At 41.9% G+C, this 14,522-nt stretch overlaps 1 protein-coding gene across 1 annotated transcript in view; it reads right to left on the reverse strand.

Moving 5' to 3' along the window:
- Positions 1-5,919: 5,919 nt before the first annotated feature.
- SOX30 (SRY-box 30) overlaps positions 5,920-14,522 on the reverse strand; it is a 33,975-nt gene continuing 25,372 nt past the window's right edge. The window contains exons 3-5 of the mRNA XM_015417426.1: positions 12,597-12,833; positions 9,407-9,899; positions 5,920-6,301 (exon numbers count right to left, since the gene is read on the reverse strand). Coding sequence (XP_015272912.1) covers positions 5,920-6,301; positions 9,407-9,899; positions 12,597-12,833 — 1,112 coding nt within the window. The remainder of the gene's footprint in view (positions 6,302-9,406; positions 9,900-12,596; positions 12,834-14,522) is intronic.

Consider the following 14,522-nt stretch of genomic DNA (forward strand, 5'->3'; position numbering starts at 1 on the left):
CCACCTGGAGGTTGGCAACCCTAGCCACACCCTGCTTTTCTTTCTATGATGTATGCCTACTTCTCCACCCCATTTTACCTCCTACTGTGCAGTGGCCACAGAACAGCTGGGCTGGCACAGCTGGGGAGCATGAATGTCTTTATCGGTCACAATGCAGCTTTGTTTGGCTCTGCTGTGCTAGCAGAATGCAATAACTCACTGCATCATGCTGGCAGGAGGCTGAAGGGCAATCCAATCCTGCTCACGTGGCACTTAGCAGAGGATCAGATTGTGCAGCAGAACCCCAACAAACCCAGACAGAGGGTCTGCATCTGCAAACTTCCCTCGCAAATGAAAAAGAAGAATCTCCTCTATTCATTTTGGTCTAATAAAAAAGCAGGATGACAGAGAAGAATGGCTGTTAAAGTAATACAATGATTCAGAGAATTACTTGGATGTATATCTAACTCAGTTGTTGGTGTTTGTTCAGGAAAAATGACATTAAAAAAAATCCTTTCCACCTCTGGAGGACAGATTGTTTTTATACAGAATGTTTGTTTCTGTTACTCTCAGGTCAGAGAGAATCAACTGCCACATCCACAAGATAAATTCATGACGCTGGAGTACTCAGGTGGGGGGGGGGCTGTAATTTTAGACTAAGCATGCTGGGACTTACTCCCAGATCTTTCCAGCACTGGCTTGGGAAATACCTGGAGATTTTGGGGGTGGAGCCTAGGGAGGGTGGGGTTTGGGGAGGGGAGGGACCTTAGCAGGGCATAATGCCAGAGAGTCCAAAGCAGCCATTTTCTCCAGGGGAGCTGATATTGGTTGGCTGGAGATCTATTGTAATAGGAGGAAATCTCCAGGTGCTACCTGGAGGTTGGCAGCTGTACTTCCAGAACCTGTTTGGAACACTATGACTCCACCCTGGGGTACATGACGAAATAATGAAAAAGAGAGTGTCTTTGAGCATTTACAAAATCCTTACCTTTACCTAATGAATAATCCAAAGCAGCCTTCCCACCCATAGATCTACCATGTGCGCTGCCATTGTGCACTGTGTCAACTGTTGCTGCAGTCCAGAGTGCCTGGCAGCCATTTATATGATCACAACATGCTGAGATCCAGGGAGCCACAGTTTTGCACGTCTAAGCCATGGATGCTGCTGCCATTTTAAATGGATTTAAACATGCCACAAGGACCCAATTCTGATTGGGCCTGCAGCGCTGCCGCTCTTAGTAGTTAGACTCTGATTTGTGGGAGAGCTCTTGTGCCAAGAAGCTCTAGTGCAGAGGCAGGGTTAGCAATTCTTAACAATGATCACTAAGGGGGCATTCTCAATAGAGTCGTGAAGTCTTCCATACACAGTGGAATTTATTCTATGGTTTCATTCTGCAGAGCTAGTAAAATGTTGGGAGGGGTGGGACTGGAATTTGTTGCTGAAAGTTGGCACTTGCTCATTTCATTTGGGTTGGGGCAACCTAGGAAGGCGCTGCTAAACCACAGGGAACTGCTTTGGCAAGAAGTATTTGCAAGCCCTTGAAGCAGCTGTCCCTTTCTAAAGCAAGGGAACATGTGGAAAGATGATATTCCATATGATTCCATTTTATAAAAACAAAATGCATAAAACCACTGTTCTTCTATACAAAATGTGCCATTGAAAAGACAGATGACGAATTACATTGCAGATGTGTTGTTATAACAGTTCCCAATGCTATGGAATAAAATTCACTGCAGTTATATGCATGGATAATCAAGCAGCAGTGGACCTTTCATTGGGTGCTGAGACTTGAACTCTATATGGGCTTGTGAGGAATTATAGGCTTCGTTGTACACAAACTGACTTTTTGAGCTAGCAGATCTTGATTTGAGCACATAAATGCAATGAATAATCATAATGGTAAGAAACTACACACACACACCCCAATTATACAGAGTGCCCGCTGTAATTTTTGTTTTTACTTGTTTCTCATATTTCTACAGTGTGGTCACACCAACCTGATCATGCATGTTCAAATGGTCATATATTCATTTTGTCAGAAATACCACACTAACTCAGCTTAGAGGGAACACTGGTGCCAAGGTGCCCAGTGATAACCTTCCTGACGCTTGTCAAGTGTTCGTAGAGAGTGGGCAAAGCCAGGTGAGGCTTTTGCCCAGCAGGGCTTTGGAATTCGCCACTGGAGTTCTGATTGGCTTGGCACTCATGGGCACCACACTGAGACTCCTGCTCAAGAGGAAGACCGAGCAGAATTTGGCTCATGAAGACAAATAATTGATTCCTTACGGCGATTTCAATGGGCTTAGACTGAAGTAATTGTAAATGATTGCACTGTAAAGTACAAGGAACAATGCTCCCTCTAAGCTGTGGAGTCTTGTGAGCAAAAATTCTACTTTGTGAGCTACTAGCATTAAAGTTTTGAGTGAGCGATTTGGCTGCTACATAAATTAGTTTGCTCGGGAGCCCTCCTTCCTGAGCAATTTGGTTACTGCATAAATTAGTTTGCTCTGGAGCCATTCTTCCTAAGCTAAGACCAAAATGTGTGAGCTGGAGGCTAAAAAAATGTGAGCTAGCTCACACTAACTCAGCTTGGAGTGAACACTGACAATGAGTATCCAATATTATTTGGGATTGAGATCCAGGTTCATAAAATGGTCAATAGCAACTTCACACAGTATTTAATGTTATGCTAGGCAGTGAAACTTTTTTTGGAGGGGGAACACACACTAATAGTTCGGAATAAATATGGATTTAGTAAAACAGCAGTAAACCAATGTACTGTTTTTGCTTACCACCACTGCAGTTATAAAAAGAGAGTGGAGCAAGAGATGAAACTTTTTTTTTGGGGGGGGGAACACACACTAATAGTTTGGAATAAATATGGATTTAGTAAAACAGCAATAAACCAATGTACTCTTTCTGCTTACCACCACTGCAGTTATAAAAAGAGAGTGGAGCAGGAGTGATGGAAAAAGTCAGATGGAGGGAATAAGCTAACAGCTGTTTTAAACTTTAGAGACATAGTTATGTGGGAAATAGCACATTTGCCCACAAGAATTCTTAAAGATCAGCTTTCACCCAGAAGTCTGTTTAGGAGCTAAGGCATGCTTCTGGCTATTAATAAGACCTTCATTTAAAAGCACCATTGGCAAAGGAGGTAAAATGGAAGCAGAGGGTCTGGTTGTAGTCTTCAGTGTACAACGTCTTGGAAATGTTAAGCAGCAGGTATGTTATCAAACAGAAAACGAAAGGCTCTTGAAAAAACATGAACTGTTGATACTAAAACACAACTATAGATTGTGAAATCTATCTTAACCATATCATTTTCCTGTCTTTATTATTTTCAGGGTTTTATCCTCCAATAATGACTGATCATTTAACATATCATACAACTATATGCCAACTACAGTGCTAACACTTTAGGAAAGGATTTTAAAACATTACAAATAATGGTATGTTTAACAACATAATGCAAGGAAATCTAATAATTGTACCAAAGGGCCTAGGAGGCAACTGTTAGGAGGGGCCATGGCTCAGGGGTAGAGCATTTGCCTTGCATGCAGAAGGTCCCAGGTTCTAGTACAGGCATCTCCAATTAAAAATTTCAGGTACAAGTGGTATGAGACATTTCTACCTAAGAGCTTGGGGAGCTGCTGCCACTCTGAGTAGACAATACTGACCTTGATAGACCAATGGTCTAATTCAGTGTGAAGCAGCTCCATTTATTTATTTATTTGATTTTTCAGCCACCTTCCCCTGGCAAACCGGTCTCAGAGTGGTGTACAACATAGTCATAGAACATCAATTAAGAACAGGTTAAAGCCAGTAACAAACAGAATGCAACTGGAGATGGCGCAAAGAAACCAGAAACACCTCTATCTCACAGGGGTGGGTGGAAGTGCCAGGATGGAACTGTCACTGTCCTCAACTGAATGCCTGGTGAAACATCTCTGCCTTGCAGGCCCTGCGGAACTGTAACAAGTCTCAGAGGGCACGAATGTTGTTTGGCAGAGAGTTCCACCAGCTTGGAGCAGGGCAGAGAAAGCCCTGGCTTGGGCTGAAGACAGCCAGATGTGTCTTGGGACGGGGACCACCAATAGATTTTGGTTTGCAGAGTGCGATGCTCTTCTGGGGGTGTACAAGGAGAGGTGGTCCTGAAGGTATATAGGTCCCTGACCATTTAGAGCTTTAAAGGTCAATACCAGAACCCTGAACCTGATCTGGTACTCCACTGGAAGCCAGTGCAGCTCACATAGCACAGGATGGATATGTGTTGTGTGCTGTGTCCCTGTAAGGACCTGTGCTGCTGCATTCTGTACCAGTTGGCGTTTCCGGGTCAGCCTCAAGGGTAGGCTCACATATAGCGAATTACAGTAATCCAGCCTGGAGGTAACCATTGCATGGAATACAGTGGCTACTTGCCTGACCTGGTGTGGTTGAAAAAATGTCAGTCTCTGGCAACATGTGTTTAAGAGCTGAGCCAGCATCCGTTTCCAGGATCCAAGTCCATAATATGCTTATGTTCACATTTGGCAGGATTTCTAAAACAAAAATGGCCAGTGTCTATATTCTTGCCAGAGGTGACAAGATGCGGTTTCCAGAATGTTCCTGCTTCTAGTTGCAAGCCTGTTTTGCACACTGATTTGGCAGTAAGCCCCAGTGAATGCAGTTGGAATTATGAGTAAATTTGCATATGTTAGAAAGCATGTGTAATGTCATAGAGGTGACAAGATGCGGTTTCCAGAATATTCCTGCTTCTAGTTGCAAGCCTGTTTGCACACTGATTTGGCAGTAAGCCCTAGTAAATGCAGTTGGAATTATGAGTAAATGTGCATATGTTAGAAAGCATGTGTAATGTCATAACCTTTGAACAGACTATCTATGATATGGCCAAGCTTTCTTTACATCTTTCCAAAGAGATGTTTAAACAGAAAATGCTAAATATTTTCACTTATTTTCTCTTCTTGTGAATATACAAAGAGGATGATGATACCATAATTCATTTCTGTCACAATATATAAAACTAACAACATATAGTTCATGTGATTTTATTTTAATGTAAAAAAATTGAACAAATGTACTACAACCCCCCCTAAAACAAATAAAATGATGAGAACAAAATGTTTTGTAACATGAACAAATAGTTTAGCAACATTTTATCTTCCCTTACACCTGTTTCTTAAACATCCTGCTTTTAAAAAATGCATTGGAGTTATTTAGACTCTGGCATAGAATCATAGCTCATCTGTACATAAAATATGAGATAGATTCACTCTTATTTATGGTTAGAAACGCTTAATACTGTAGGAGTTTTAAAATACCTATCCTCTTGCAGGAGAAGGAGGCCAGATTTTAAAATCTGGGACATTTTCTCTTGAAGGACAACAGAATATGCATTCTGGACACAAATAGGAAATGCAAAAATAGAATAATTTCATTTGCTAAACAGGGACCCAGAAGAAACAAGATGAAAATCCCACTGTGTTACCTAGAAGCACAAATAACAAAGATTCTATTTAGAAGAGTAAAGTCTATCCCTTATAAGTGGTGCCAGCTATGACTGCTCTTGTAAGGGCAGATCTACAGAAGGCTGGGGAATCTATACACGTATATTTTGGTACAATTCATTGAACAGTGCAGTATTAGAAGTGTCACTTGCCAGCACAAGCGAGGAACCAGACACATGCAATAAAAAATACAGTTTTAAGAACTGGCAGGTACAGTCTCTGAAAGCAGAAGTAAGCAGACACAATTCCAGTGAGTACAATATCTTACACTGCCAAGGAAAATCTCCCATATGGCATTAAAAGTTTTGATCTGAATTTATTATGGCTTCTTAACCACACTCACTAAAACACTTTTCTATGACCAACATGTTTTATTTCATCTTTTTTTAAAAAAGAAAAAGTATGCTGGATACTACCATTTGGTTATTAAAATTACAGATCTCTCAACACCTTTCCTTCTTCATCATCATCACTATCAGTGACATTGACTTGCTGTATACTTGAGGGAGTGGACGGGGTTGCTGTAAAAACATTCTCAAGGGCCCCAATGTCCAGCTGAGGAATAGGGTTTAAGTATTCCTCTTCTGTTTGACTGTGGCTGCTGTAATAGGATGTCCCTTCCAAGCTCTCACAACTGTGGGAGTCTTCACTATGCATGTGCTCATCAGGGTATTCTCTAAAAGGATAGTCTCTGTTCAGAGCAGAAAACATAGCCTCATGTTTTTGATACTGGTCTTCGTAAAACCCAAGGCATTCAGGCATGGAGCTGGGGAAGTTCCCATAGCCAAAAGGAGGACGGCTGTATGGACACGTGCTGCAGAAAGAAAGAAAAATTATAACAAATCTTATACCAATTGAAGGTCTATTTTAACATAGTCAAATTGACTAGTGACTGTGAATTTGAAGGTAGAAAATGAATTGTGTAGTGAACAAAAGAAAGGGTCTCATTTGGATAGAAACTCTTAGTCACAAAAGGTAGGATTATTAGCATATCTAGATATTGTTACCCTTTACAAGACTGAAAACAATGAACTATTTAATGTTTTATCATTAAACACATTATAGTATCTGAAGAAGTGAGCAGTGACTCATGAACACTCATACCCTACCACAAATTTTGTTAGTCTTTAAGGTACTACTGGACTCTTTCTCTTTTCTACTGCTACAAACAAACATGGCTACCCATCTTGATCTATTAAAGAATATTAATTTTTGCCAAAATTAGTTAAACAAACAAACAAAAAGCACATGAAAATGTTGCATACATATACAATGTACATAGGAACAACCAATATATCTAATTCCCAATGTGGCTAAATCTATGGATACCTAAATCCTGGAGCCATGAAGAGCCAAGAAAGATTTTTCTACAGCCTGAAAAATATCCCAGGTGTGCAGAAAGATCTAAAATCTTAAAAATAGAAGCAACACCTATAACTTTAAGAAATGAATGTCCTCAGTGACCATTGCTAGGCAACCACACATTATTGCCAGCCTTCAAGTCTTGATTTCTGTCAGTAAAAGGCAGGGCTCTTTATGGGGCTGTTTTAGCCTCTGAGGGAGAACTCATCAGGGCCAGGCCTGTCAGCAACCACCAGGTAATATGATACCACATCGCTTGCATGACTCATCCAGGCCCAGCAGTTTCCTAACATCTAAGCATGACCACCCCATGAAAGCCAGTGTAGCGTTTAGAGTTCCAGATTGGATCTGGAAGACCCAGGTTCAAATCCCCACTCTGCCATGGAAGCTCACTGGGTGACCTTGAGCCAGTTACACATTCTCATACCCATTATTAGTGGGTGAGAAGGAAGCAAGGAAAGAGGATGGGGGAAATGAGGCGCCCCACAAGTTCTTGGCAGTTCTCCACTGTGTGACTTAATAGCCAGCACTGCACATCTGGGCTACAGTTTTTCTGGGTAGGGGATGGTGGGGAGAGGGAGGGAAACTAAACACTGGGAGCAGATAAACATAGGTTGGATGCTGGGTAGGAAGGTCAAAAGAAAGCAGGAAAAGGGGAGAGGCTGTGTAGGCTTTCACAGAAGGAACAGAGGAATTGTGGGGGAACATGCTCCCTGCAAGTCCTTGTGGGTCCCTTACTTGCCATTATCTAATGCAGTAGTAGATTTCCCCCCATAAAATTAATTTTTTTCATACTACACATTTTGAATAAAACCTTGTCTTTCACTTCATATCTAATGCAGTAGTAGATTGTCTTACTTTTCCCCCATAAAATTATATTTTTTCATACTACACATTTTGAATAAAACCTTGTCTTTCACTTCATTCACCCCCAAATTTCACAATTTTTCCAACAGAAAAATTTAAAAAGTCCTTAGACTTTTCTATGCTGTACATTTTGAGTGAGAAAAACCTTGTCTTAAAAAATGTTTTAGGCCTGCCAAAAGAGAAACTATTTCATAGGAGGTTTTTTTCTACGTGTTCCCCATAATGTTGCACTTTTTTCCATTGGAAAAACTAAGTAAGTCCTCAGAATTTTTCTTGCTATACATTTGGAATTAGTGAAATGCTTTTTAAGAAATGTTGTTTTCACTCAAAATGAGAAAATGTTTCATAGGGGTTTTTTTTAGTGGTCCCCAAAATCTCCCAATTTTTCTTTTTGGAAAATCGGGGGGGGGGGAGAAAAAGTGTTTTTTCCTGAATTTTTACTCCCCCCCCCCACCTCTGGGCCTTCCCATTAGTAGTGAAGATGCTTGGAAAACCTCCTAAGGAGAAAATTCCACAGCCTGAAACCACCAAGAGGATTCTACTCCTTATAGCTACCAACCAAAGCTCTGAAAGTTATTGCATATGGACAGGCCTCTCTACGAATAGGGAGAGTTGTAAGGAAAAGGTGCTTTATTTTATGTGGCATTCTGGTCCTAGGCCATTTAGGGCTTGAAAAGAAACAACTTGTACCTATAATTGTGCCCAGAAGCTGTGGCAACCAATTAAACTCTTTTAACATATGAACCCTGTGTTCCCTCTGGCTAGTTCCAGCTAACAACTAAGTTACCATAATTTAGGTCAGCTGCACCTTCTGAGTGGTCTTAAGTGGTCTCATATAGTGCATGTTATAGCCCCCCTAATACATGTTTGACAGTGGCTGGGCCATTTCTTCTCAAGAAAGGGTGCAGCTGGCCGGATAAGCCAAACTACTGCTGAACTCTTTCCTGAATCTGTGCTTAAACTAGTTCATGCTGTTCACAGACAACATTGGGATCCTTCAGAGGAGTTACAGAGAAGAAGAGGAGTAATAACCCAGGAGACGGATATGGTCAGATGGACCGGAAATCCAGAAGAGGACACTGACCCAACAAACCAGAGAGAGAAGATGGGGGGAGAAAATAAACAATAGTGTTAAATTGGTCTAGTTTTGGACACTGGACTACTGATGAGAACAATTGCAGTGGATGAAACACAGAGAAGAAAAAAGAGGGAAGTGAGAAGATGGGCAGGTAGGGTTGTGAACTTCCAGGTGGCACCTGGAGGTCTCCTGCTATTACAATTGATCTCCAGCTGATAAAAGATTAGTTCCTCAGGAGAAAATGGCTGCTTTGAAGAGTGGACTCTATGGCATTATACCCCACTGAGGCCCCTCCCCTCCCCAAACCCCACCCTCCCCAGGCTCCACCCCCAAAATCAACAGGTATTTCCCAACCTGGAGCTGGCAATACTAAGCCCTGCCCAGGCCCAGACTATTGAGTTTTAGCACGGCTGCTTCATCTTGCATTTTTCAACATACCTGGTCTTTACATCCTGCTCTATAAAAATGGTACCTTTTCCTAGAGCTGGCAACCCTACAGGCGGGGGGGGGGATACAGAAATTCACACTAGATCTTGTTACTCCAAATCCTTCAGTAGTTGCCCAGTCACTATCCAATTCTTCATTCTGGAGATATGTAAATAGCTGCATTACCTTGATGGGAAATAATGTGGCCCAGGTAAGAAGTATGGATGGTGAAATGAAAATCGAGGAGGAGCTCCAAATAGAGTGGCTGGATGACCAATGGGAGGAGGCTGATAGACGTGTGGATGGGGAATGGGAGGAGCTTGGGGAATGGGTCCATTTCTAGGACAGGAAGAAACACCTGAGTACTCCTTAGGGACTTGATTATTAGAGACACCATATCTTGAGTGTGCAGTGCTGGTATTATTTGGGTTCCTGCTTGCACTCTCAATTGAAATTTGGGTAGGTCTCTTTACAGAGCAATTTGTTCCTGAAGATACACGGTGAGTTTCTGTGGGTGAAGGTGCAGCGAAACGTTGAGGTTGAAGCACTGGGTGGATTGGCACATTTGCAGCTGGGGCAGCCAGTTGTGGTGTGCTTCCTACATTGGGCTGGAACAGTGTAATGGGGCCTGGATGCTGAGCAGAAGGAGCTGGCAGCTGGAGAGTAGAAGGTGCTTCACCTGTGGAACAAATATAAGGTCAGTCTGCTTTATTTTTAAGTCTCATATTATGCAAACTATACTGTGACCAAAAGATAAAGGAAAATCGGTGAACCTATAATAGCACCATTCCACAATTATATTAGAAACTAAGAGAGCTTAAGTTTATCCTGTTTTTGTAAACCTCAACCCCTTAAAAGCTGTTCCTTGCTTTCTTGTTCCCGCTTAATCCAGCCCAATAGCCATAACCATTAGAACATTCTTTTCCATGAATCAATGATATTAACAAAATAGAGCAAATGCTGTGACCTTTAATCTATCCTTTCTAATGTATTCTCAATATAAACATCCTCCAAGATTCCACTCACTGAAATCCACTACACAAAGTGTTGCTATTGGCCATGTAGTAAGCTCCCTCTGGCATCCTTTGCAGGTCTCTCAGTTCTCCATCCTCATAACAAGAATGTATTATATATAAAACCAAATTCCCAATCCTCGGTCACATCATAGTATGACCAAGAAGCAGAACCGACATGAATTCTGTGGAACAGTGGAGGAACAGTGTAAACAGTTCAGTCTTGAGAGGAGGGAAAATCTGCTTCTCACTACAAGGTGATGGGATGACTCTGAGTCAGGTGTCTGTGATGCATGTGTGAATGCAATTCCACTCTTACCCTTTCTGAAAGGAGCTCTGGAAATTGTGGACAAGGAGCAGTGAGTTTCTGATACTTTCCCCCAAACTAGGGGCTCGGTTTAAGAAGAGAGGAAATGCAGAATCCAATGTAGATTCCAGTGACAGTGGTGTGAAACTGTTCCTTAATTTCTGTGAAAGCCTTTAGGCTAGGGAGTTACATGAATCAAGGGTCCCATGATCTCACATCATCTCACAAATTTCTGTCTGCATTTCATGCTGTAGCCACTCTCCTATTGTTTCATCTCAGCACTGGCTGTCTGCATCATTTTATTGCCATTTAGTGGTGACTCCAAGATCACTACGGCGTCTCAATGCCTTATCTGAACGTGCTCCTCCCCACCGTCGAGCTGCTGTGAGCAAAAGCAGTAGAAGGGAGGATAAAACCTGGTTAGCCCTAAACTGCTCTAAAATAGAAACTTTATTAACAATGTTACCAAATGTCTAAAAGGTGATAACTCAAATGTAACTGCTGTAGTTGGAGAATGCATTTGTTAATATTATCTAGTTGGGAGCCCGTTTATTTGGATCATTATACACCAGACTGTGAACCCTTTGGGTCCATGATAAACATGTGAAATTGTCCTTTTTGTGACATGATACATTGACTGACACAACAGACACTTTCATTTATGTTTCTGTTTATTAGGATTGAAAAAGATTTTGAAACAAGGTCACATCCGGAATCTTTGTTTCATGACTAATGTGTATTATTGATTCCATGGCTGTATACAGAGTCTGGAGCCACATTGTTGATGAAGATGTTTACAATGCCTCTATAATTGTTTATACATTGATTTGTACTATATGGCTCCTTCAATGTTATGAGCTGGGTTTCATTTATGATTTTTGCTGTATATGTTGTACATTGATTGTTATATTTATTGTCCTTTAGACATTTGGTAACATTGTTAATAAAGTTTCTATTTTAGAGCAGTTTAGGGCTACACAGCGTTTATACTCCCTTCTACTGATTTGGCTGTGTTCCCGGTCTTTTTGTGAGCAAAAAGCAGACAACTGGAGCTGAATCCCCCCCCCCCCAATCTTTTCTAAGGAGATCCGCAAATTGTACGGAAGGAATCAAGTTCGAACACCCACCCCTGAATCATTTGTTATTTTCTGGGGCAGTCTCCAGAACACCCTGCCTGGCAACTGCTGGGTGTTTTGTGTTTTTGACTCAGCTTGTTCCATCTTTCCTGCCTCCCCTCTGCCTCCCCCTCTGCCAGGTCACCCCCTTTTACTTTCTGTGGGGGGAGTCGCAGGTGCCGTTTCCTCCCTGCAGCGCAGCGCAGTGCCCTGCCAGCGCCCCTGGGAGGCCGTTCCTTCCATCTCTCTTGCACGCCCTTCCTAACACCTTGAGTCCTGATGCAGACAGAGGAGAGCTTTATATTAAGCTAAATGGGAAGCCAGTGCCACAGCAGCATGGAACAGCTTTACATAGCAAATGCAGATTGGTCCAGGGTTAGATCTGGAAAAGCAGACCCAGCCCTGCTCTCTTGAACTACCTAAGGCAATGGACTCCATGATGGATGGGAAGAGGGAAAGAACAGAACTCTCAATTTCTCTCCTTGTGAAACTCAACAGCACTTTCATTTATTTTTAACAGTTACATCCCACCTTTTTTCCTTGGAACTCAAGGCAGCAGCATAAGGCTAGACAGATACTTGAACAAATTTAGACCGGTGTAGATGCAACAACATGGTGGCATTTTGTGCCTTCAGACCATGCTCTGGAACCTTTGCTAGTAACAATAATGTCCAAATGTTGCACTGAGAGAGGTTAAGGTTTAGAAGCCATTTTGCACATTATATCAAAGAATCAAATTCTTACATGAAATAACTAAGCCATCACAAACTATGACCATATCTTATCATCTCATCTATCTGCTGGCATGTTTTAGTTGTTGGTATTTGGTTGCTTCTTTAAATATTCTTATATAAGTATTCTCTTAGTATGCATGGAGACATTGGGATTCTTTTAGTTTCTATCATTTAAAGAACTCACATAAACTATTGGAATGAACTCACAGACTGGGTGTCCAATACTGTTCTGTACGTTGGGTATGACTACAGAATAGGTGGGTGACCGGAAAGGGTATATGGTTGTTGGATTTGTAGTAATGATATTCTGAGAGGTCCCGGTAAAGACAGTGGATGCTGACATTGGACTCGTAGCAATGATATTCTGAGTAGTGCCAGAGAATACAGTGGAGACTGTCAACGGGAACCGCTTCCGCTTACCAGGTCTTGGTTGGTAAACCCAACCTGTGTGAATATAAAAACGTAGGCTCAGTGAGAAAAATAGGCCATTTTCTATTATTCATCAATATATACTCAGAGATAAAAACTGAGGCTAAAAATTTAATTGTAATACAAAGGAAGGTAAACCATCGCTGTCTGTAGATTTAGGGAGTCAGGATAAAGTATAATAAGAAGCTTATAAATATAGAGACTATGTGGAAAAGTCTCTGAGTGTGTCTAGGAGGGTCTACAGGTTGCCCAAGCTTGAAGACTCTTCCTATTGGAACAGCTTCTTTCTTTGCTATTGTCTAATTACTGGGAGTGGAACCACAGTTTCACAGCTGTAAATCAGAGTTCATTAGAGGTCAGGCTCTGTAAGAAGGCACACATGTTTTCTGGGGGTCTGCATCCCATGGCTTGCATCCAGTGCTTTCAAACAAGAACAGGAGAATTAAGCTTGGGAGTTCGGCATAGGCAGTTGAGGGGGAGCCAGAGAAAAGCCCCTGTAGTCTGAGTTTCCTGAAAAAGGACATACAAGTTCCACACTGGAAGAGAGGATGGTGTATTGCATCATCCTTCCTTCTACAGAAATCTACACAGACGGAGCTAAGCACCCTATTTCAACCCTAAAACATCTTTAAACAACCCAAACAGTTATGAAGGTAGAAAGCTTATAAAGTGTTTAGCAGGAAGTACTACATGGATGAACAGTTATGAAGGTAGAAAGCCAACAAAGGAGTGGGGCTTATCAAGTGTTTAGCAGGAAGTACTACATGGATGATTATCTACCCATGGGGCAGAAACTGTGGTTGTGTACTCTGTACGTGGTTCATTCCCTTGAGACTAATGTTGCCAGCCTGGAGAAGCTGAGAGAGAGATGGGGTGTGTGTGTGAAGATGCATTTGTGAATACCATTCTCCTCTTGCCCCTTCTGAAGATAGGAGTTCGGTAAATTGTGAACAAGGGGCAGTGAGTTTCTGATACATTTCCCAAAACTGAGTTTCTGATACATTTCCCAAAACTAGGGGCTTGGTTTAAGAAGAGAGGAAATGCAGAATCCAATGTAGATTCCAGTGATGGTGGTGTGAAACTGTTAATTTCTTTTTTGTGAGAACCTTTAGGCTTGGAGGTACATAAGTCAGGGTTAGACCTACCAGGGAACTACTAGAACAGTCAGAGTGCACTGCAGTAATCTAATCTAACCAGGGCATGCAACACAGTGGCCAGATCTTTTCAGCCCAGGAAAAGGCCACAGTGGGCTAACCAGTCAAAGCTGGTAAAAGGCACATCTGGCCCCAGCTGTCCCCTACTTATCCAGCAGTAGGCCTGGGTCCAAGAGCACCTCAAACTATTCAAGGCAAGTGCAACTCCATTCAGAATGAGAGACACCTTAAATCCCAGGTCAGATTTTCAGCTCAGCAGTAGCACTTTTATCCTGTGCAGATTAAGCTTCAATTTATTAGACCACATCCACTCCAAAATAGCCTCCAGGTTGTTCAGGGTTTCTACAGCCTCCTGGTGTTGGAAATATGTGCGTTGCAAGGTCTAAAGTCAATCATTATAGGGTTAATGTGCTTACCTTGTGTGCTATTGTTTAGACTGACCTGGAAGGGAACCTGGCAGAAAGCCAATGGAAAGAAAACCCAGGAAACTGAAGCCTATTTACTAACAATCATTGGTTAATGCATTCAGGTGATTTCCTTCTAGGGGTCA

This window comes from Gekko japonicus, unplaced genomic scaffold, assembly GCF_001447785.1.
Source record: "Gekko japonicus isolate JY-2015 unplaced genomic scaffold, Gekko_japonicus_V1.1 scaffold4234, whole genome shotgun sequence".
NCBI lineage: Eukaryota > Metazoa > Chordata > Lepidosauria > Squamata > Gekkonidae > Gekko > Gekko japonicus.